The 24,704-nt window shown below is 44.6% G+C and overlaps 1 protein-coding gene across 2 annotated transcripts in view; it reads right to left on the bottom strand.

Annotated features, from left to right (window-relative positions):
- The window catches only part of pip5k1bb (phosphatidylinositol-4-phosphate 5-kinase, type I, beta b), an 86,518-nt gene that overhangs the window by 1,891 nt on the left and 59,923 nt on the right, over window positions 1-24,704 (bottom strand). For both annotated transcript variants that reach the window (XM_024417739.2, XM_024417738.2), the window contains 10 exons: window positions 24,480-24,597; window positions 22,274-22,426; window positions 21,780-22,076; window positions 11,145-11,347; window positions 10,847-10,930; window positions 10,130-10,178; window positions 9,916-10,000; window positions 7,902-8,057; window positions 4,905-5,022; window positions 985-1,114 (listed from right to left, as the gene is read on the bottom strand). In XM_024417739.2, coding sequence (XP_024273507.1) covers window positions 985-1,114; window positions 4,905-5,022; window positions 7,902-8,057; window positions 9,916-10,000; window positions 10,130-10,178; window positions 10,847-10,930; window positions 11,145-11,347; window positions 21,780-22,076; window positions 22,274-22,426; window positions 24,480-24,597 — 1,393 coding nt within the window. The remainder of the gene's footprint in view (window positions 1-984; window positions 1,115-4,904; window positions 5,023-7,901; window positions 8,058-9,915; window positions 10,001-10,129; window positions 10,179-10,846; window positions 10,931-11,144; window positions 11,348-21,779; window positions 22,077-22,273; window positions 22,427-24,479; window positions 24,598-24,704) is intronic.

The raw sequence follows: 24,704 nt of genomic DNA, 5'->3' as shown, positions 1-24,704 counted from the left end.
TTTATACCCCACACATACAGATAATTGTAAGGTCCCTCAGTCGAGCAGTGGATTTCAAGCATAGATTCAGCCACAAAGGCCAGGGAGGGTTTGGAATGGTTTGCAAAGAAGGGCACCTATTAGTAGATTAGTGATAACAAATGCAGATATCGAATATCCCTTTGAGCATGGTGCAGTTATTAATTACACTCTGGATGATGTATCAATACACTGCAAAGATACATTCGCCCTTCCTAACGAAGTTGCCAGAGAGGAAGGAAACCACTCAGGGATTTCACCATGAGGCCATAGGTGATTTTAAAACAGTTGCAGAGTTTAAATGGTTGTGATAGGAGATAATTGTAGTTACTGCACAATACAAACAAAAAATACAGAGGGAAAATAAGGAAGCCTGTAAAGAATACAAATACTCCAAAACCTGCATCCTGTTTGCAATAAGGCACTAAAATAATACTGCAAACAAATGTGGCAAAGAAATTAACCCAGTCTAGGACTTGGGTGGCTGGAGTCTGACAATTTTTTGGGTTTTCCCTCAGACACCGCCTGGTATAGGTCCTGGATGGCAGGGAGCTTGACCCCAGTGATGTACTGGGCCATACACACTACCCTCTGTAGCGACTTACAGTCGGAATGCCCAAGCAGTTGTCATACCAAGCGATGATACAGCCAGTCAAGATGCTCTCAATGGTGAAGCTGTAGAACTTTGAGGATCTGAGGGCCATGCCAAATCTTTTCAGCCTGCAGAGGGGGGGAAGTGACATTGTCGTGCCCCCTACATGACTATGTTGGTGTGTATGGACCATGATAGGTCCTTAGTGATGTGGACACAGAGGGACTTTAAGCTCTCAGACCGCTCCACCACAGCCCCTCCCAAATGGCACCATATTCCCTATGGCACTACTATATATGGGCACTTGTCAAATGTAGTGCACTATTTAGGGAATAGGGTGCCATTTGGGACACACCCAGTGGGTGAGAACTCACTAAGTAGACGTCGAGCACTGAGCCATCGTCCTGGTCCATGTCCACCTCTACGTCCATGGTGCTCTGCTCTGACGTCAGACAGATGGCGCTGTCCTCCAGGGTGAATGTGGAGCTGGACGCCATGTCGTCTCTAAAGGGACACAGGAGAACCAAAGACACATGAGTAGACATACAAAAGAAAGTACGAGTCCCAATATGGCACCCTATTCCCTACATTCCCTATTCCCTGCTCTGGTCAAAAGAAGTGCACTGTGTAAGGAATAGGGTGATATTTGGGATGAAACTAAAGTATAACATAACACACTCCTTCCAAACATTACTTAACACACTCCTTCCCAAGTGGAGGCTTGGTAACAACTGGTGTGTGGTGTCCAGAGCATGGAGGCGCTACCAGGAGACAGGCCAGTACATCAGGAGACGTGGAGGAGGCCGTAGGAGGGCAACAACCCAGCAGCAGGACCGCTACCTCCGCCTTTGTGCTAGGAGGAGCACTGCCAGAGCCCTGCAAAATGACCTCCAGCAGGCCACAAATGTGCATGTGTCTGCTCAAACGGTCAGAAACAGACTCCATGAGGGTGGTATGAGGGCCCGACATCCACAGGTGGGGGTTGTGCTTACAGCCCAACACCGTGCAGGACGTTTGGCATTTGCCAGAGAACACCAAGATTGGCAAATTCGTCACTGGCGCCCAGTTCTCTTCACAGATGAAAACAGGTTCACACTGAGCACGTGTGACAGACGTGACAGAGTCTGGAGACGCCTTAGAGAACGTTCTGCTGCCTGCAACATCCTCCAGCATGACCGGTTTGGTGGTGGGTCATTCATGGTTTGGGGTGGCATTTCTTTGGGGGGCCGCACAGCCCTCCATGTGCTCGTCAGAGGTAGCCTGACTGCCATTAGGTACCGAGATGAGATCCTCAGACCCCTTGTGAGACCATATGCTGATGCGGTTGGTTCTGGGTTCCTCCTAATGCAAGACAATGCTAGACCTCATGTGGCTGGAGTGTGTCAGCAGTTCCTGCAAGAGGAAGGCATTGATGCTATGGACTGGCCCGCCCGTTCCCCAGACCTGAATCCAATTGAGCACATCTGGGACATCATGTCTCGCTCCATCCACCAACGCCACGTTGCACCACAGACTGTCCAGGAGTTGGCGGAATGCTTTAGTCCAGGTCTGGGAGGAGATCCCTCAGGAGACCATCCACCACCTCATCAGGAGCATGCCCATGCGTTGTAGGGAGGTCATACAGGCACGTGGAGGCCACACACACTACTGAGCCTAATTTTGACTTGTTTTAAGGACATTACATCAAAGTCGGATCAGCCCGTAGTGTGGTTTTCCACTTTAATTTTGAGTGTGACTCCAAATCCAGACCTCCATGGGTTGATAAATTTGATTTCCATTGATAATTTTTGTGTGATTTTGTTGTCAGCACATTCAACTACGTAAAGAAAAAAGTATTTAATAAGAATATTTCATTCATTCAGATCTAGGATGTGTTATTTTAGTGTTCCCTTTATTTTTTTGAGCAGTGTATGAAAGAAGCAAAGCCCAGGTAAAAAAGTAGAGGAAAGCCTTCTGAAAACATAACCCTGGGATAGTTCATATTTATCAGCGGGACAATTAAACAAATGTTAATGCCAAGACACCAGAATGGCTTTCCAAGAGGTGCTGCGTGTTCCCGGAGTGGTCCAGTCTCAGTCCGGACTTAAATTAACTTCAGCCTGAGCAATTTCGCAAAACAATGATGGATAAATGTTGCTCTAAGAGTTGTGCGAAGTTTGTAGAATCTTATTCAAAATGATACACAGATGTGTAAAGCTGCCTCCACCAACTATGAACTCTGGGGTGTGAAGACATCAATAAATCCTTGTTTTTCTATTTTTTTAGGACATTAGGACAACTTCCTAAAATGATCGTTCACTCTGAAAATGTTGAGCATGTTGTGTAGGGAAAAAAACAAATTGAATCCCTTTTAAAACTTAATTTTAAGGCAGTAAAACGTGAAGACTCTAAATCCCCAAAACATGTCACTACAACTCAACACATCACTACAACTCAACACATCACTACTGGGACAAGCCGATTTGCTTACTCTAAGTACTTTAAACAATGAATAAACATAACATTTTGCAGTATAAAGTACTTGCAATACGTTTTATCATTGATAAACAGTTCAATATCAACAAAAACGTATGATATGCAACTATTTTTTCATGGTCGCAAAGGCAACGCTATGTGTATGCAAATGTCACGCAATTCAAGAACAACCCAAAAAAGGCCTAAGGTGGTTTACAATTTCGCACAACACAACAAATTTAGGAAACCACTAACATAACAGGCCATACAGATGGTGTAGCTAAATGCATGTTGAATCAAAGAATCCAGCATCAAAAAGACAAAAAACACCTTCAGGGGATGTAGAGAGAGAAACAGTCTGACTGTGTGATGTCTGATGTCTGGCTGTAGAGGTCTCTCTAGGGGAAGTTTATGTCTATGTACTCAGACAACAGGATATGAGTGAATCTAGGGCAGGGAATTCTGGGACATTCTGTTTTATGTGAAGCTCCTTTACTGGGCTATGGACATCAAAAAACAGTCCCCAAATAATCTTCTCCTGACGTAGGAAAATAAACGTCCATGAAAACACAGCATCGTGAACAGCAGGGGGCTCTATGGGGCTGGCGTGAAATCTGAAACAGGCCATTTACAAAGTCACCTGACTTTGCTTAAATTGAGGAATGTGTTTACCATTTTATGGCACGTTATTGCCTACCTCTCTTAAAGGTGACACACACACACACACACACACAAAGACAAACACACCTCTTACTGACTGACACAGTATATACAGAGTGGAAAGTCACCCTGGCAGCAAATCACACCATTTTTCATCTAAACAATGCCTCTTAATCAGACCTTCTGAAAGCCTGGAGTCAAATATTAATGAAACATTAATAAAACAATTGAGGGCAACAGACAGGTGCCTGAGAAGGGAGCAAGACCAGGCAGGCCTCAGAATGGAGGCTTTGAGTTAGAGTCAGAACTACTGGACAGACAGACAGACAGACAGACAGAGAGGGCTGGGGGGAGATGAAAGGAGAAGAAACAGACTACTGGACAGACAGACAGAGAGGGCTGGGAGGAGATGAGAGGAGAAGAAACAGACTACTGGACGGACAGACGGAGAGGGCTGGGGGGAGAGATGAGAGGAGAAGAAACGGTTCTTTCTAGAGGGAGATTAGAATTTTAAGTCTATGGTTTATGGACTGCACTGCATCTGAACTCAATGCAGGTTGAGCAGGTCTTCCCAGCAGGTCTTCCCAGCAGGTCTTCCCAGCAGGTCTTCCCAGCAGGTCTTCCCAGCAGGTCTTCCCAGCAGGTCTTCCCAGCAGGTCTTCCCAGCAGGTCTTCCCAGCAGGTCTTCCCAGCAGGTCTTCCCAGCAGGTCTTCCCAGCAGGTCTTCCTGGGCATCTTTAGTGGAAACTGTCACAAAGCCTGACAAATCTGAGTCACCTGTTCCATGTGGCTCGTCACCACAACGTGTGGGGGCACAGTCCTATGTTTTCCCTCAGGCCTCCCAGGTAGCTCAGTGTGTCTAACCTGTTATCATCTACATCACACTCTCCCCTCAGGGAAATCCCTATGGCAGGCAGGGCTGATCAACTCAGGGGCTCTGCTGCTGATCTGATCTGGACGGTTTGTTGGTTCTGTCATTAATTAGCTCAATTGTTCACTCACCTGGTGTCCCAGGTCAAAATCATTGTTGCCAATATTTACACAAGGGTGTAAATATATCCATTTGGAATTGGGCCTTTGAGAAGACAGGTAGAACTGGAAGGGGAGTCTTCAGGTAGAGGGATGGAGGGGAGACATGGAAGGTCTAGAGGAAACAGAGGTAGACGGCAGATAGAGGTACCTGTCTTCAGACTGGGTCTCCAGCTTGACAAAGATGGAGGAGATGGTTCCCATGGAGGAGCCCTCGTAGAAGGACGGGGTGTCAGGGACGAGGTCAGGACGCAGGTAGGAGCCAAACACTGGGAGAAACACACAAACACACACAAAGCCATGACCTCACTGAGAGACAAACACAAAGCCATGACCTCAGTGACAGACAAACACAAAGCCATGACCTCAGTGATAAACAAACACAAAGCCATGACCTCAGTGACAGACAAACACAAAGCCATGACCTCAGTGACAGACAAACACAAAGCCATGACCTCAGTGACAGACAAACACAAAGCCATGACCTCAGTGACAGACAAACACAAAGCCATGACCTCAGTGACAGACAAACACAAAGCCATGACCTCAGTGACAGACAAACACAAAGCCATGACCTCAGTGACAGACAAACACTAAGCCATGACCACAGTGATAAACAAACACAAAGCCATGACCTCAGTGATAAACAAACACAAAGCCATGACCTCAGTGATAAACAAACACAAAGCCATGACCTCAGTGATAAACAAACACAAAGCCATGACCACAGTGACAAACAAACACAAAGCCATGACCACAGTGATAAACAAACACAAAGCCATGACCACAGTGACAAACAAACAAAGCCATGACCTCAGTGACAAACAAACACAAAGCCATGACCTCAGTGACAGACAAACACAAAGCCATGACCTCAGTGACAGACAAACACAAAGCCATGACCTCAGTGACAGACAAACACAAAGCCATGACCTCAGTGATAAACAAACACAAAGCCATGACCTCAGTGATAGACAAACACAAAGCCATGACCTCAGTGATAAACAAACACAAAGCCATGACCTCAGTGACAGACAAACACAAAGCCATGACCTCAGTGATAAACAAACAAAGCCATGACCTCAGTGATAAACAAACACAAAGCCATGACCTCAGTGATAATGCCTTCAGTCAGTCAATCTATAAACGCTGCTGTACTATTGGTCTAAAGACAGTTGGAAACCACAGGACAGAACATGTGTGTTTGATTTAGTCTAATTAGATGAGATAATAAAGTGTGAATAAAACAATTATGTAAGTGTCCCTGCATGAACCTTCTATCCCTCAAAATAGTATGAGTAGAATTGGTTAACTGGAATAGAGTAAGCTATTCAAATTGAAACATTTAATTTGCTTAATGGAAGGGATCATCCTCTAGATGAATATTTGATGAAAACAATCATTTAAAACCTTATGTATATACGTCTCTCTATGGTGCGTGGGAATACTTTAGAACAGATAAACATCACTTGGAGTTGATTTGCTGGTGTTTTCACAGTCTTTTATGCTCCTCCCCAAACAAAAAACACTTCTGGGGGCCAAATGAAATCACCCATGGATGGGGTACATGGTATGTTATGTGACGGTTGTACATAATGTACCAGGGTGTTGTTTAGTTAAAACAGGAAAAAAATAGGATTTCCAATTAACTAAAGAAGCTATGTTGCAATATAAACCAAGACTTCCCTCGGCCTTATTCAGAAGTCCACACCCTCATCTCTTCCTGTAATATTGGCCAACAGTGGTGTTACAGAGGAGGAAGGTCAAGAGTTACGAAAGCTTAGTGGCTACTGCTGACAGGGTCCTGATTCTAACTCAGCCAGCCATATACACCCCCATCACTGCTGACAGGGTCCTGATTCTAACTCAGCCAGCCATATACACCCCCATCACTGCTGACAGGGTCCTGATTCTAACTCAGCCAGCCATATACACCCCTATCACTGCTGACAGGGTCCTGATTCTAACTCAGCCAGCCATATACACCCCTATCACTGCTGACAGGGTCCTGATTCTAACTCAGCCAGCCATATACACCCCCATCACTGCTGACAGGGTCCTGATTCTAACTCAGCCAGCCATATACACCCCTATCACTGCTGACAGGGTCCTGATTCTAACTCAGCCAGCCATATACACCCCCATCACTGCTGACAGGGTCCTGATTCTAACTCAGCCAGCCATATACACCCCCATCACTGCTGACAGGGTCCTGATTCTAACTCAGCCAGCCATATACACCCCTATCACTGCTGACAGGGTCCTGATTCTAACTCAGCCAGCCATATACACCCCCATCACTGCTGACAGGGTCCTGATTCTAACTCAGCCAGCCATATACACCCCCATCACTGCTGACAGGGTCCTGATTCTAACTCAGCCAGCCATATACACCCCTATCACTGCTGACAGGGTCCTGATTCTAACTCAGCCAGCCATATACACCCCCATCACTGCTGACAGGGTCCTGATTCTAACTCAGCCAGCCATATACACCCCCATCACTGCTGACAGGGTCCTGATTCTAACTCAGCCAGCCATATACACCCCCGCCACTGCTGTCAGGGTCCTGATTCTAACTCAGCCAGCCATATACACCCCCATCACTGCTGACAGGGTCCTGATTCTAACTCAGCCAGCCATATACACCCCCATCACTGCTGACAGGGTCCTGATTCTAACTCAGCCAGCCATATACACCCCCATCACTGCTGACAGGGTCCTGATTCTAACTCAGCCAGCCATATACACCCCCGCCACTGGAGTCAGGCCCTGATAATGGATCCCCAAGAGACAAAGAGCGAGTGATAATGAGAATTTGTTGATAATGCTCACTCAGTCGCGCGCACACACACGCACACAAAACGGGCTGGCTGTAATAACAGAGCTGTGCTATCATTCCGGTGAGGCAACATTTCAGTGAGGCCTGGAGGTGGACAAGAGACAGTTTTACGGCGCTAGTGAAGGACCTGTTTATGTGGACCAAGTGGTTCTAAAAAGGTCCATCTATCCAGACATAGAGGTGTGTTCTACATGACAGATCTGGGGAGCGTAAGTGACTCCTGTTTGGTGCTTTTGGCTCAACCTCCAAAGGGAAATAAAACACATGAATGTGTGGATGATTGATGATAGTGTGCTGCTGGTCTACCTTGTCCGTCTAGACTGGCCAGACTGCGTGCTCCTCCCAGCCTGTCCCGACTCTCCTCCTCGTTCTCCTCCTTCTGAGAAGACAGGATTTCCTGAGAGAACGACTTCAGAGCAGGGATGGACGTACGCGCTCTCTTAGAAGGGGAGAACCGAATGGCTGCAGAGAGAAACAGAGAGAGAGACCGAGAGAGAGAAACAGAGAGAGAGAGAGAGAGAGAGAGAAACAGAGAGAAACACAGAGAGAGAAAGAGAGAGAGGAGGGGTAAATGAGTGGTGGGGGAAGAGAGAAGGAAAGAGGAGGGAAGGAAGAGAGGAAAATAAGGAACAAGAGGAGACCGTGGGTAGGGGAGAGAGTGAGTGGGTAGGGGAGAGAGTGAGTGGGTAGGGGAGAGAAAGCAAGAGAGAAATAGGGAGAGATGGAGGGAACAGATTATCCTAATTGCAACCATTATCGTGCATAATCAGGCTCGGAGCGTCTGTCCCAAATTAGCAGTAAAAAGATCAAACTGTTAACGCATAATAATTATTACACAACTGTCCCTCAGACGTTCCATTCTGACTCCCAAGCAGAGCATGAAATCCTCTCCCCATCGTATCTAACTGCAGAAGCATTGGCATGATAATACCAGGCAGCTAAATCCCAAATCATCACAGAAACCATCTTCATTTAATTAGCGGTCCACAGTTGCATAACACTGCTTTATATCATCTTGACATAAAATATTCCCCCAAGTCAAAACCCTGAAGTGAGGGGGGCTTCAGCCCCTTAAGTTGATTCCCACATTACCACCACTAGGGGGCCATCATGGCCACCACCCAAACATGGGGCAGAGGGCAACTATTTCCTCTCTGAAAACAACGAGCTATTTCTGGGAAAAGCCCGGCAGGTATCCTAGTGGCTAAGAGCGATGGGCCAGTCATTTGAGTGTGGTTTGAGTGTGAGTGTTTGAGTGTGTTAAGAACTGCAACGCTGCTGGGTTTTTCATGCTCAACAGTTTCCGGCGTGTATCAAGAAAGGTCCACCACTCAAAGGACATAAAGCCACCTTGACAACTGTGAGAAGCATTGGAATCAACATGGGCCAGCAACCCTTTGGAACGCTTTCAAGTCCATGCCCTGACAAAATGAGGCTGTTCTGCGGGCAAAAGGGGGTGCAACTCAATATTAGGGAGGTGTTCCTCATGTTTTGTACACTCAGTGTATATCAGTATGTCAGTGTAACCTGAAAGCACAGACAGAAGAGCCAAGGAAGGGTTTTAAACCTGACCCATTTAACTGACTGACAACAGTGTGTATGTGCCACTCGATCGTCAACATAACAAACCTGTTCTACACACACACTACACTGGTAACACACAATCACTTCCTCTCACAGGAGAAATGTATACTGTACATCGACACAGCTGTGTTGTTGCTTTCAACACAGCTACTTCTATACATTTACTGGAAGGTTCGGTTTTGTTCAACATCAAGCTGTGATTATTTGAAATCAGCTGTGTAGTTCTAGGGCAAAAACCTAAAAAACATGTACCCCTTCGGGTCCCCAGGACAGAGTTTGGGAAAAGCTGACTTAAAGCGTCTATAAATCATATCCACTCCACAATCACCTGATATTGCAGGTAACAAACAAATCAAACTAGGAATCTGTACAAACATAAGATTTCCAATAGTTTACAGTTGACTAAACTGTACGTGCCACACCGAAGGATTAACCTGTCTCAGTCTCTGGTGTGGACAAATGTTTTGGCTCGAGGGCCACATTGGGATTTCGAAATTCAACGGAGGGCCGCACAGACTCTTTTTTGAACAATTTTTTTTGTCAAAATCAATTTGCGGGCCAGAAAAAGCACAGTTATTACAAAATATATTAGGTCCATTCTACACACTTTAATCAAACCTCCCGCAGGCCATCTTTCCTGGTCCCAGTGCCTGGCACGTGTGCCAGTTGAAAGTCCTAACATAAATACAGGTGTCCCTTTCATAGGGGACTGAGGAACAAGAGCCAGCAGACTTACTCTGAGTCTTCCGGAACACCGAAGTGCTCATGAACTTGAGGAATCGGTTGGCATAGAAACCGGGCCTGTGCACTGAGACAGAGTCCTGAGGACAGAACAGAAGACAATACAAGCATTTATCAGAGAGGGCTATTTGAGATCAATAAGAAAGGAACCTATGAATGGTGTGTATCCAGAAGGACACGTGGATCAGATTTGCAGCATATCAACTTACGCCGTCGTAGACCAGGGCTTTCCACGAGTGCTCCAACTTCTTAATGAATCTGAGGTAGAAAAAAAGAAGCCTTGGCACAAACGTAGCTCGTAATGCAACAACCCCCCCAACATCCAGAACCTGAGAGCCTTCATTTTGGCACCAAACACAGAACAGGAACCACAGCAATATTACGTTCATGTTATGCAATACGCTCCCCTGATGGGCTGAGGCAGGCAAACATCAAATAGTGGGGGAGGGAAGACGACTAAGAAGAAAATATATATGGGTAACAATATGAAGCTGTCCATTACATTGTGCTCATTATGTAACAACCAGCCAAGACACTAACCGACGGGTCCTGAGGTCAGCTTAGAGATGCTGAGATAAGGACAGGGAAAAGTGTTAAGAGACACTTCTGTCTCTCTGGTGCTAGAGGCTTTTCACACTGAGGAGCTTATGTCTCTCTCTCTCTCTCTCCCTCCTTTCCCTCGGTCTCTGTCTCTCTCTGCGTCTCTTGTCTTTCCCTCTGTCTCTCTTCTCTTTCCCTCTCTTCTTTCTCCCTCTTGTTTCCCTCTGTCTCTCTTCTCTTTCCCTCTGCGTCTCTCGTCTCTTTCTCCCTCCCCAGCATAGGGACAGAAAACTCCAGGTTACAGAATATAATGCTGAACATGTAAATAGTATGTCATTATTCCATGTAATAAATGTTTTATAGCATGTTATGAAGTCATGTTATACCGGTAGGATTGCAGGATGTCGATGATACCCAGGAAAATAAGCAGCTTCTCTTCTTTGTGTGATTTGGCAGGAATTCCACCCATCCTGAAATACAGCAGAGTAAATACAAGTCCCGTCACAGAAAGTAGTCAGTCAGGATTTTCTGCCAAGTCATCCTTCAAAGCATCTCAGTGAGGGTTGGGTTTTTGATCATTGCGAGTGTTTGTGAGAGTTTTGCCAGTGTATGTCTAAATGTCATCAAACTATTACTGTGTATGTGTGTTTGTATGGGCAGCATGCCTGTGGTGAGCCGACTCACGTGTCGTCTGTGGTGTGGGCCTCGGCAGCCTTGCCGTCCCCTTGGATAGACTCCATGGCTGTGGAGTAGAGGACCCTCTGGGCCACGGGCCTCTTGCCGTCCCCCCCTGCCTGGCCCGGCTCGCCCCCCTCCTTTGGGCTCTGGTCCAGGACATGCACGGCAAGGAGCAGACTGTAATCCATGATCTTAAAGCTCTCCAATACCTGCAGCACACAACATGAAACCACACCTTAATTACCATGATCAGCAACCTGTTAGCTAGCAGAGAGTGGAAATGCAGTCGGCGCTGTCTTGGCCTTGCTGTTAGTCCTCGACTGACTAGTATCAGCCACAGGTGTGTTCGTTTTAAACAACAACAACAAATAGTTTTTACTATCATCTGGTTTATTGAAATGTGACCCATATTTCTGTGGGACCAAAAATAAATAGGCACTAGTGATATTCTATTCTATTTTACTATGTTGGCCAGAAGCTTTAGTTACACAGAACTGAAAAGTACAAAGTGTGTCATGCAACCACTAAGCTAAGTGTGCCTCAAACGCCAAAAAGCATTGAAGAAATCTTTCTGTAACTGATTCCTGAGCTATATAAAGAAAGGTGTTGCTCCACGGTTGAGTGATGTTTTACATATTGACCCGTGTGTCTCTGTTCCCAGGGTTTCTCAGGCCCCAGGTTTCCTCTCACTGCTCAAACAGAACGTTCTCACGACATCAGAGGGGCTCAAAAAAACACAATCTGAATATGGGGTCACGGGTGCTATCAGGCCTTTTAGTCTGGCATTGCTTTTGCATGCCGTGTGTGTGTGTGTGTACATACATACATACATGTGTGCAGACGTGCTTGCATGGAAAGTCATCATTTTTATGGTGCTATCAGCAATAATAAGATTAGCCATTTTTGGATGCAAATTTGATCATCTGATCATTGGACCACAGGAACCATGTCATTCTAAGCATTACCTTGCAAATCCCCAAAACTAATAACACTGTCCGTCTAAGAGAGACGATAATAAAAGAAAGAAAAAGCAGGAACTGGGAATGAAACAGCAGGTTTTGTCAAATCTGTCATAACAGGGAACACCCAGACAAATGTGGCTTGGCTGCAGACCTAAAAATGACAAGAACGTTCATCATGATTGTCATGGTAACCCCTAAAATCAGCAACGCAGATGGATTTCGTCAACAGTATTCCCAGCATCAGGTACATCCCAAATGGCACCCTAACTTCCTAAGTAGTGCACTAGTTCAAAAGTAGGGCACTATAAAGAGAATAGGGTGCCATAAGGGACTCAGCTTTCATTATCCCATATAACAAACTGGCCAATAGAAAACACGCTGAGGAAAAGGACCACAACAGAACCAGATAATCAGCCTTTTGTGATCTAATCAAAGTAATGTGGCCTAGGATGTCCAGAATGAGGATCTTTGTTAAGACACTAACATCAACACACACTTACTAGGAGTGGACAGTAGGTTATAGGTCAGCAAAGATGGCATTTTGACATCTTATCATACCACTGATGTATCTGTAACTAGAATCCATTGATGTGGCACAAGGAAACATGTGACATGACTTAGTACAGCCAAAATAATATTATACAACAGCTATGTCCTGGTTATTCCCAATGACAAATGTATTTATGGTTGCTTTATAAACTACATTGTTGCTGGTTGTTTAATCATGGTTAATTATTTCTTTAGTGTGCTTATATGACTAATGCAAATCACAAACTCAAGCCCATACACACAGTCACACGCACACGCCCACACACACACACACACACACACCCACACGCTCGCAGACACAAACACACACACTCAGAAAACACTTGTGCTCTTGTTCGAGCTTTGCCTTTTCCATGTATTTGATTTGCATCTGTTCCTCCTGACTCCTCCGTTCCTATTCAAAGGACACCATTTTGAATAGACCCACACACCAACCTGCCCACAGTAGGCCCATGTGACTCCCAGCTGGCCTGACCACCTCTCCTTGCCAGGCAAACCATCGCTACACAAACCATACTGCTGCCTGCCTTCATCAGGTTGGCTTCTATTCTACTGCAACGGGCACTTCAAATGTGTGCATCCCTTTTCAATTGATGCTGAGCAGTGATTTGCCAAGGTACAAAGTCGGTGTTCCTCCTCACCTGCAATAAAAAGCTAACCCAGAAAACCAAAATTGTTTCTGTGAAAGTTCCCAGAACATTCATAAGAACGTACCCAGAACGTTGCTCTCCCATTTTGTTGCGGCAGAATGACTTAAAAACATTAAATAGTACATTGTGTTATTGTATTACCTGGAAACCTTATGAAAACATTCGGGGAATGTTCTGTGGTGGTTGTTACAGATGTTGTGCACAACATTTGAGTTAATGTTAGAACATTCCAAGGATATTTCATTTTAAAAATTATGTTATTTTTTTTTTTCAAAAATATTTGTTCAATGTTTTCGGGATGCTATCATCCTAATGTTAGATAAATCCCTAACTAAAACTTAATGGAATCTTAGCTAATGTTCTGGGACTGATCCCGGTTTGCTGGTTAGACAATGTAAGCCAACAATAACTAACAATCACTTCAACATAATATCAACACACTGTAGATGTTCACCTTATATTTGACTTCACACTGCTGTCTGTCTTCAGAGTTTCTGGAAAAGTGGATGGAAAAGTATTAGGGAGACTATTTTAACACGTGTTCACTAAGTCACCCTTTTACAAGATTCCCTTTTCCTTGAACAAATTATCTTCGATATAATTCAGCACATCCAAGCCCTGTCTCTCCTCTGGATCGGTCTCTTGAGAGGGTCTGTCTTTGAAACCCCACAGTACAGCATGGCCCACTTACAATGACACTAATACACTGGCACCCTTTGAAGAGAGGAATGACAGAGAGACTCTTTCCATTGCAGTTAAAATATGGTGCCAGCCATTGCCTTTCATACAAATCACACTCCCAGCTTTCACATTGACATTTCATGGAATGTCTCCATTAACATTTCTAATTCAACAATCTTCCATACGCTTTTTTTTGGGGGGGGTAAGCGTGCGTGCAGCCCGATCCAACTCTTGCCAAAGTAGTGCACTATACGGGGAATAGGGTGTCATTTGACATCGGCCCTGGTTTGATAGGCTTTGTGAGAGGGCATTGTTGTCCCTGTCATGTTCCAATGGAATTACAGAATCACATGACCCAGGAAGAGAGGAGTGGGACCAATAAAAGCTTGTTTTTGTCTGACAACATGACCGGCCTCGAGTTCCATAACAATTATGCAACATTACTTTCCCACCCATTCTATTTGTGTGTGGCGTGTGGTGTGCGGGCGAGCGCGTGTGTACGTTTGTGTGTGCATGTGAGTGTGTGTTTGTTTGCGTCTCGAGTTAATAGGGGGATTCCCAGACAAAAATATGTTTATACATCAAGCTAAATGGCAGTCAACATCCCTCTGCCCTAGTCAAAGACCTCAACACTCATGATTGGCAACCACTTACAAAAGATTGTCCCCGTTGCTACACTGTCATTACAGTTTACATTGTCATCATCTCAACAACATCTCAGAGCCCAGCCATGCTATGACAATGACATTGCTCCCTGTTCCAAGTCAAACACGAGCAGGCTTTCCTTCAGTCTCTCTCTCCCTCTAGTCATAGACATGGATATAGTTTATTCATGTTCTCAGCTCATTCGCCATATGGAGGGCATCGAGGGAGCTGTTGTGAGATGAAGAGAGGAGAGGAGGGAAAGAGAGAGCACCCTACATTTCCCTCAGTGACCCACATACAGCACAGCAGCAGAGACGTCATGGTCTCCCAATCTCATCTCGCCCCTAACCTCCCCTTCTTACCCTGGCTGAATTTACGTACAACTCTAACCTCTTCCCCCTTCTACCCCTTCCTTTCCCCCCTCTCCTGTTTTTCGGTGCTGCAGCAGGCCCTGGGGCGAGGGGTTTACTGCTTACTCATGGAAACGGACAGAGATATTGCTTTGAGGGCACTTTGCTTCCAGCTCAGGAAGGGAAGACAGGAAGCAGTGACAATAACAAACTAGCTACAGAGTCCAGAGTCACTTACAGTACAACCACTGCATTCAACATGAAACACTGTTCCCTTTAGCGCCGTGCCTTCCTAGAAGAAGAAGATAACTACTTTGAAACACACGAGGATGAGAGAGAAGGAGGAGAGCGGTTGGGACGGAAAAAGAAAGACCCCTCTAAAGACTTCAAACAAGAGGCCATCTTCGAGAGTCTGTGACGGACTCTTACCTACTTGAGCTGTATCCAATAGAAAGTCAACATTGAGGAGTTAGTGAGTTTAGTGGACAAACATAAGGAGAGGAATCAGCCAGCTATAGCAGCCATTGCCAAAGCCATCAAGGCGTGACCAGGCCCAGCCAACCAGAATGAGTTTTTCCCACAAAAGGGCTTTATTACAGACAGAAATACTCCTCAGTTTCATCAGCTGTCAGGGTGGCTGGTCTCAGACAATCCCGCAGGTGAAGAAGCCAGATGTGGAGGTCCTGGGCTGGCGTGGTTACACGTGGTCTGCGATTGTGAGGCCGGTTGGACATACTGCCAAATTCTCTAAAACAACGTTGGGGACAGCTTATGGTAGAGAAATTAACATTCAATTCTCTGGCAACAGCTCTGGTGGACAATCCATTCCTGCAGTCAGCATGCCAATTGCATGCTCCCTCAAAACTTGAGACATCTGTGGCATTGTGTTGTGTGACAAAACCACACATTTTAGAGTGGCCTTTTATTGTCCCCAGCACTAGGTGCACCTGTGTAATGATCACACTGTTTAATCAGCTTCTTGATATGCCACACCTGTCAGGAGGATGAATTATCTTGGCAAAGGAGAATTGCTCACGAACAGGGATGTAAACAAATCTGTGCACAACATTTGAAAAAAATACCCGTTTTTGCAAATGGAAAATTTTGTGAATCTTATTTGACCAACACTTTACATGTTGCGTTTATATTTTTGTTCAGTATATATATTCACTTCTTTTGTTCAGTATATATATTCACCCCTAACAGCATGCTACTCATGCAGACTAACTCCATTCATTAGTCACCACTTGTCGTTTGCTGTGGAATAACAGCTCAGTTGAGCTATTCTCAGAGTGTCCAATAAAATAAGAGTAGCTAAAGCTGGTTAATGGAAGCCATGTTGTGGGGGAGTAAAACAAATGCCATTGACAATCACATCGTAGGCTATAACGTTGCGAAGGTTTCAAAGGCTGGATGCCTGTAATAGGAAGCGTCTACGTTCCTGTTCCTGGTCTCAGTGGCTCTGTGTCTCCACATCCTGGTTGCACCTTGGGGCAGGAGGGAGACAGGGGAACACTATAATGATCTCTCTTGTCATGGACAACACACACTGTTAAAACATATGCCCAACAGCCTCTAGGATCAGCAGACCCTCCACAATTACCAACTTCAACAATTTGTTAAAAATGCAAAACTGGCCTAAGATCAGTGTCGATGGATAACTTCATGCTCCTCCCACATGAGATACAGTTGAAGTCGGAAGTTTACATACACTTAGGTTGGAGTCATTAAAACTAGTTTTTCAACCACTCCACAAATGTATTGTTAACAAACTATAGTTTTGGCAAGTTGGTTAGGACATCTACTTTGTGCATGACAAAAGTCATTTTTTCAACAATTGTTTACAGACAGATTATTTCACATAATTCACTGTATCACAATTCCAGAGGGTCAGAAGTTTACATACACTAAATTGACTATGGCATTAAACAGCTTGAAAAATTCCAGAAAAGTATGTTGTGGCTTTAGAAGCTTCTGATAGGCTAATTCACATCATTTGAGTCAATTGGAGGTGTACCTGTGGATGTACAGTTGTGGCCAAAAGTTGAGAATGACACAAATATGAATTTTCACAAAGTCTGCTGCCTCAGTTTGTATGATGGTAATTTGCATATACTCCAGAATGTTATGAAGAGTGATCAAATGAATTGCAAAGCAAATGAACTGAATCCCAAACAAAGTGTTGACGAAGACAAGGTTGGAGATCACTCTGTCATGCTGATTGAGTTCGAATAACAGACTGGAAGCTTCAAAAGGAGGGTGGTGCTTGGAATCATCGTCTTCCTCTGCCAACCATGGTTACCTGCAAGGAAACATGTGCCTTCATCATTGCTTTGCACAAAAAGGGCTTCACAGGCAAGGATATTGCTGCCAGTAAGATTACACCTAAATCAACCATTTATCGGATCATCAAGAACTTCAAGGAGAGCGGTTAAATTGTTGTGAAGAAGGCTTCAGGGCGCCCAAGAAAGACCAGCAAGCACCAGGACGGTCTCCTAAAGTTAATTCAGCTGTGGGATCGGGGCACCACCAGTACAGAGCTTGCTCAGGAATGGCAGCAGGCAGGTGTGAGTGCATCTGCACGCACAGTGAGGCGAAGACATTTGGAGGATGACCCGGTATCAAGAAGGGCAGCAAAGAAGCCACTTCTCTCCAGGAAAAACATCAGGGACAGACTGATATTCTGTAAAAGGTACAGGGATTGGACTGCTGAGGACTGAGGTAGTCATTTTCTCAGATGAATCGCCTTTCCGATTGTTTGGTGCACCCGGAAAAAAGCTTGTCCGGAGAAGACAAGGTGAGTGCTACCATTAGTCCTGTGTCAAGCCAACAGTAAAGCACCCTGAGGTCATTCGTGTTGGGTTGCTTCTCAGCCAAGGGAGTGGGTTCACTCACAATTTTGCCTAAGAACACAGCCATGAATAAAGAATGGTACCACACACATCCTCCAAGAGCATCTTCTCCCAACCATCCAGGAACAGTTTGGTGACGAACAATGCCTTTTCCAGCATGATGGAGCATCTTACCTTAGGCAAAAATGATAACTAAGTGGCTTGGGGAACAAAATATCGCTATTTTGGGTCCATGGCCAGGAAACTCCCCAGATCTTAATCCCATTGAGAACTTGTGGTCAATCCTCAAGAGGCAGGTGGACAAACAAAAACCCACACACTCCAAGCATTGATTATGCAAGAATGGGCTGCCATCAGCCAGGATATGGCCCACAAGTTAATTGACAGCATGCCAAGGCGGATTGCAGAGCTCTTGAAAAAGAAGGGTCAACACTGCAAATATTGACTCTTTGCATCAACTTCATGTAATTGTCAATAAAAGCCTTTGACACGTATGAAACAATTGTAATTAAACTTCAGTATTCCATAGTAACATCTGACAAAAATATCTAATGACACTGAAGCAGCAAACTTTGTGAAAATTTATGTGTGTCATTCTCAAAACTTTTGGCCACGACTGTATTTCAAGGCCTACCTTCAAACTCAGTGCCTCTTTGCTTGACATCATAGGAAAATCAAAAGAAAATCAGCCAAGACCTCAGAAAAAAATGTGTAGACCTCCACAAGTCTGGTTCATCATTGGGAGCATTTTCCAAACGCCTGAAGGTACCACGTTCATCTGTACAAACAATAGTACACAAGTATAAACTCCATGGGACCACGCAGCCATCATACCGCTCAGGAAGGAGACGCGTTCTGTCTCCTGGAGATTAACATTCTTTGGTGCGAAAAGTGTAAATCAATCCCATAACAACAGCAAAGGACCTCGTGAAGATACTTTTGTACCTGTTTCCTCAAGCATCTTTTTCCACAGTTGAACGAGTCCTATGTCGACATAACCTGAAAGGCCGCTCAACAAGGAAGAAGCCACTGCTCCAAAACCGCCATAAAAAAAGCCAGACTACTGTTTGCATCTGCACATGCAGATGGGACAAAGATCATACTTTTTGGAGAAATGTGCTGTGGTCTGATGAAACAAAAATAGAACTGTTTGGCCATAACGACAATTGTTATGTTTGGAGGAAAAAGGGCAAGGCTTGCAAGCCGAAGAACATCATCCCAGCCGTGAAGCACGGGAGTGGCAGCATCATGTTGTGGGGGTGCTTTACTGCAGGAGGGATTGGTGCACTTCACAAAATAGATGGCATCATGAGGACAGACAATTATGTGGATATATTGAAGCAACATCTCAAGACATCAGTTAAAGCTTGGTCGCAAATGGGCCTTCCAAATGGACAATGACCCCAAGCATACTTCCAAAGTTGTGGCAAAATGGCTTAAGGAAAACAAAGTCAAGGTATTGGAGTGACCATCACAAAGCCCTGACCTCAATCCTATAGAAAATTGAAATAGAACACTGAAAAAGTGTGTGTGAGCAAGGAGGCCTACAAACCTGACTCCGTTACACCAGCTCTATCAGGAGGAATGGGCCAAAATTCACCCAAAATTCATTCAAGCTTGTGGAAGGCTACCCGAAATGTTTGACCCAAGTTAAACAATTTAAAGGCAATGCTACCAAATAGTAATTGAGTGTACGTAAACTTCTGACCCACTGGGAATGTGATGAAAGAAATAAAAGCTCAAATAAAATCACTCTATTATTCTGACATTTCACATTATTAAAATAAAGTGGTGATCCTAACTGACCTAAGACAGGGAATTTTTACTAGGATTAAATGTCAAGAATTGTGAAAAACTGAGTTTAAATGTATTTGGCTAAGGTGTATGTAAACTTCCGACTTCAACTGTATGCCCTGTCATCACCTCAGAGCTAGCCCAAATAAAAATCACATTTTATTTGTCACATGAGCCAAATACAACAGGTGTAGACTTTACCATGAAATGCTGACTTAGGAGCCCTTTCCCAACAACACAGAGTTAAAAAGTACGAAAGTTAGCACCATTAAAAAAGGAAATACTAACACAATAAAATAGCAATAACAATACCGAGTCAATGTGCTTGGGGTACGGGGTAGTTGAGGTGATTTGATACATGTTGTAATAGATAAGGCCATTCATCATTGTCAATCATTTTATAAACACCATCTATATGGTCATCACCTGAGGCAGTCCACATTAGATGTTTTTGTATGTGGTTTTTTTCCTGTTTCCACCAACTCCATTTTCAATTCACCAACAGGTCGTGTAGGTGTGAACAGAGCACAATAACAACAGAGATAGATCTAGTCGTGCCATAAACCAGTGGTTCTGGCCCTGGGGACAGAAATGGATGAATATTTTGAGTCTTTTTGTCTTAGCGCTACACGGCTGATTCAAAATCATCCAAGTTTGATGACTTGCTCATTTGAGTCAGCTGATAAGGAAAAACTCCAACATGTACCGCTTTGGTTCTCTAAGTTGACTTGTTATGGTCCTGTTTGGTCTATGTACATTTCAGGAGTGGTAAAGTAGTTCCTGGCTCCTATTGTTCTGTTAAACAACAGCTCTGATCCCACCACTTCACTAGATTAGACAGGACAATCTGGCTATTGCTCTGAAATAGACAGGAATGCAGCCTCCTATCTTTAGAGTGGTGCTCTCTCTTACTTTCTCTCTCTCACGCTGCTGGGAACATTTCTTAATCACACTCAATGTTTGGAAAACTGTCATGGAACTGAAACAGAGCACAGAGCTCCCAAGGAACCAACCGTGGAAACACACAATCCCAATGCCAAACACTGCAGAAAGACACAGTCCCCTTTCTCAAAACACACCGTCCAACCCTACAATCACAAGCACACTGTTCTTGGCTTAAAATCAATGTGGCAGGGTATGAAGTGGAAGAGTGGAAGTGTGTGTGGTGCATGTGCGTGTGTGCATACTTGCATTAGTGTACATGTGTGCCGCACATGTAGTGTATACTATGAGTGTGTGCACTAAGGTGGCAGAGAACAGATGTAGGATCTTAATCTGAGCAAGTTTGCTACAGCAGGAAAATAGTTCTGCAGCAACAGGAAATGTGAATTATTATGTGGATTATAATTAAATGGACATTTTATGTAGCGGTTGATGCATTTCAGGTTAAGGCAAATCAAGTCTGAAATGTTAAATTGGAAATGACAAACTTTAGAAGCCTTTTTAAACCTTTAATAAACTAGAAGTTTGAAGTTCCTGCTGAATACACTAGAAGTTTGAAGTTCCTGCTGAATACACTAGAAGTTTGCATTTCCAGGAAAATTCTCATCAACAAAAGAGTGATCAAATTAAGATCCCACATCTGTATCCTATGTGAAGGGGGAGAGGTTGCTGATTTCCCATAGACAGAACGAGTCCCAGTACTTCACTGGATTCCCATGCCAAATACAATCTGTGCCCTTCTCTAGTTCTGGCATCTGACCCAATGTCCAAAGGGTGTCATAAGAAGTTTGGCCATTTAAGTCCAGAGTGTGTGTGGGGATGAAAAGAGCAGACCTTAGAAATGAGTCACAGGAACCACCTCATCTGATAGCACTTTTCCTTTCCATTTCTAGGATGACGGGAAAAGCCAGAATGACTCTATAACCTGCATACAATACTGAAAGAATGTAAAGAAAATGCATTTCCTGTTTTGTTGTTGTTGTTGTTAAAACTGCTTCCGCCATATGTTTGCTTAGATGCTTTGTAATACTGGGATGATCTAACAAGTTTGAATTGTGGCATTACATTCAAACCAGCTGTGTAATCTACTTTTCTTGGTACTCATGCCAGTGTCGTAACATAGTTTCGTGAGGTTCCACCGCAAGGTCGGAGCTTGAGGCACCCACAGACAGACAGAGATCGACACAGACAGACAGCTGTCCCAGTCCACACCTACCCGGCAGTCTCTCTGCAGGGTCTTCATCAAGGCATTGTAGGTGTCAGCGTCGAAGTAGAGCCCTTCATGCATGTCCTGGAAGTCCAGGTCCTTGTAGACGGGACAGGCCTTCTCCCTCTCCTTCCTGGAGGCACGTCTCTTGTAGGTGGAGCCCTTCAGGTCGTACTTGTAGTGCATCTTGACGGAGCGCGGCAGCACGTTGTTCATCACCACCAGCCGGATGTTGACGCCTCCAGACTGGATGCAGTACAGGCCGTAGAACTTAGGCAGCAGGGTGCGTGGGTTCTGGTTCAGGTTCTGCGTGTGGAGAGAGAGGTGGAATACAGTTAGTTGATGAATAGGTTCTGTTTAATAGGCCTGGGTCCAGGTCTGCGTCCATTTAATGGCAACCTATTCCCTACATAGGGTCTTGATCAAAAGTACTGCACTATGGGCCCTGGTCAAAAGTGGTGCACTATATAGGAAAAGCAGACTAGGTTGGGTGAGTTACTCACCATGTAGTAACCTGGGAGAAGTTTCTGGAGAAACTCAGCCTCTTTGTGCTGGACGGTTTTGATGATGAACTCGTCATCGCTGGTCAGGTAGAACAGAGAGCCGCTGGCCCCGGGGTTGGACAGCTCAATCAGAGGCTCATTACAGATGGAGTACTGAGGAGAAAAACTAAACTGGTTAAATGTGCCTGTAAAAACAATAACAAAAATGGTTTAATATGCCTGTAAAAACAATAACAAAACTGGTTTAATATGCCTGTAAAAACAATAACAAAACTGGTTTAATATGCCTGTAAAAACAATAACAAAATTGTTTTAGTATGCCTGTACAACCACAGGTCCCAGATCTGTTTGTGCTGCTCGATAACTCCTATGGTCATTGAACTCGCTGCGCCTAATCCTCAGGGAAATAATGTTCTCTACTGATTTATAAAGCACAACCTCTACCATGGACAAACTACTAACCCTTCACCCGTTTACTGTGGTTAAAAAGGATTACGTTGCCAATAAGGGTGGTCTGGAAAGCAAACATACAGTTTCATTCATTCACAGATGGGTGTGAGGCTTTTATGGTGCGGTATATGATTATCACGCACACATGCAGACACGCGTGTACACCCCCCCCATCATCTCCTCCACACACACACACACACACACACACACACACACACCACAAACTGAGTGAAAGGTCTGTTTTGCTGGGATTGGCTGTAGACAGGTGGTCAATAGTTCATTGAGGGTATGGCATCAGTATAGTACTTTCCGTAATTCTGTGCACTCAGCTTTTACAAACCACACATTCAGCTTTATTACTTCCACAGAGGTTATCTAAGACCATACAATAGGCCTCAGGGCAAGGGTGAATGTATTCTGTTTCCACCAGCATTCGTGTGCGTTTATCAGTTGAACCTTCACAAACAAAGCACAAAAGAACATTTCCAGTTTAGCTTACATGAGATGGGCCTTTGGCAATAAAACCCATGTAGACGACAATCATTCCAAAAACATCTGTGGCGTTATTCTCCAAATGAACATAAAAGCCCTGCTCTAACACAGAACCCCCTCTGTGTGGAAATCAAAGGACCAGGGGAAGTCAGTGAAGGTGGAATAGTGTGGATGTTTAATGATAATGCAGTAAAACAGAGCTGTGTGTTCTAATAGAGAGAAACAACGAGAGAGCGAGAGAGAGAGAAGGCATGGGGTTCTCCACAGACTCATTGAGCCCACAGCATGAACACATCCACAATTTATCTGCATTTGCATTCAGGACCCTGAGTGGTGTGTGTGTTCTGTCTTAATTCATCTCCGTTGTTGTTTCTGTGTTTGAATAAATGCATAATCAACAGGGACACATTACGACAGTGTTTGCTTCACCCTTCAGTCTCTCTCCCTCCATCTCTCTCTGGCTTTCACTCTTTCTTTGCTTGTCCTGTAGCCTTTTGTCTGATAGCAATGACGACTGATCACAAATGCAGGATGTGTCAGGGCATTCATAAGAGCTGTGGTGAGGAGGGTACAACAGCCTTGGAGTAAAGTACGTGAATCCGAAACTAAAGCTATGGCATAATAGAAAAGAACGGTAGAAAATCATTTCAAATGAAAAGTAATGTGAGTGTAGAATAACATATAGATAATAGCTGGTCCTGCTCACACAGTATGTTATATATTCTATATGGTAGTGCTGCATATTGAAACTCCATGGTGTATTCTCCTCTGATCTACCTGTCCCAGTGATAATGACAGTATAATAATAGAGAGGTGGTAATGACTTTGACCTGAAGGGCCCATCTCTCTAGCAAGGGGTTAACTGCTGATATACGCGCTCTCACACGCACACACACACACACACGCCGCCACACATCCATCCACCTCGACCCTCTGGGAAATTATAGCCTGATTTCATTTAAATGTGCAGGGGATGCAATTAAACCCATCATAATGAAATTAGCACAACTATTACCTCATCCCCCAAACCCAACCCCCATCTCCACCTCCACAGCTGGATAGGTAGAACAGGGTAAAACCACTGCTTTGTAAAACTCTGGTTACACTCCCATACACTTTAGTCACCACTGATCCCAATGAGTTGATTGGTGAAAGTTACATGATAGGTAGGATGAACTCTAACCTACGGGATGTGTCTCAATCCATAATCAGGTGTGGACTAGGAGTGTACCTGGTGTGTACCAGGTGCAGTGTTTAGACCTACCAGGTAGTCATCTGGTTTGATCCCGAAGAGCTCCCGGAAGTAGCGGAAGGCCAGCGGGGCGTAGGTTTTGAAGCGGAAGTCTGGGTAGTGGTGAGCCGGTGTCAGGTTGCTCCCCTCGCTGATGGAAACGGCCCACCGGACACAAAGACACAGAACAGTTAGTTAGAATATCCCCACATACAGAAACAAGCGAGACACACCTCCGTGTTTATACTGTATTTATAC

This window comes from Oncorhynchus tshawytscha, linkage group LG04 (assembly GCF_018296145.1).
Source record: "Oncorhynchus tshawytscha isolate Ot180627B linkage group LG04, Otsh_v2.0, whole genome shotgun sequence".
Lineage (NCBI taxonomy): Eukaryota > Metazoa > Chordata > Actinopteri > Salmoniformes > Salmonidae > Oncorhynchus > Oncorhynchus tshawytscha.
The sequence above is the reverse complement of the archived record's forward strand: the minus strand, read 5'-3'. Positions and strand labels throughout refer to the sequence as shown.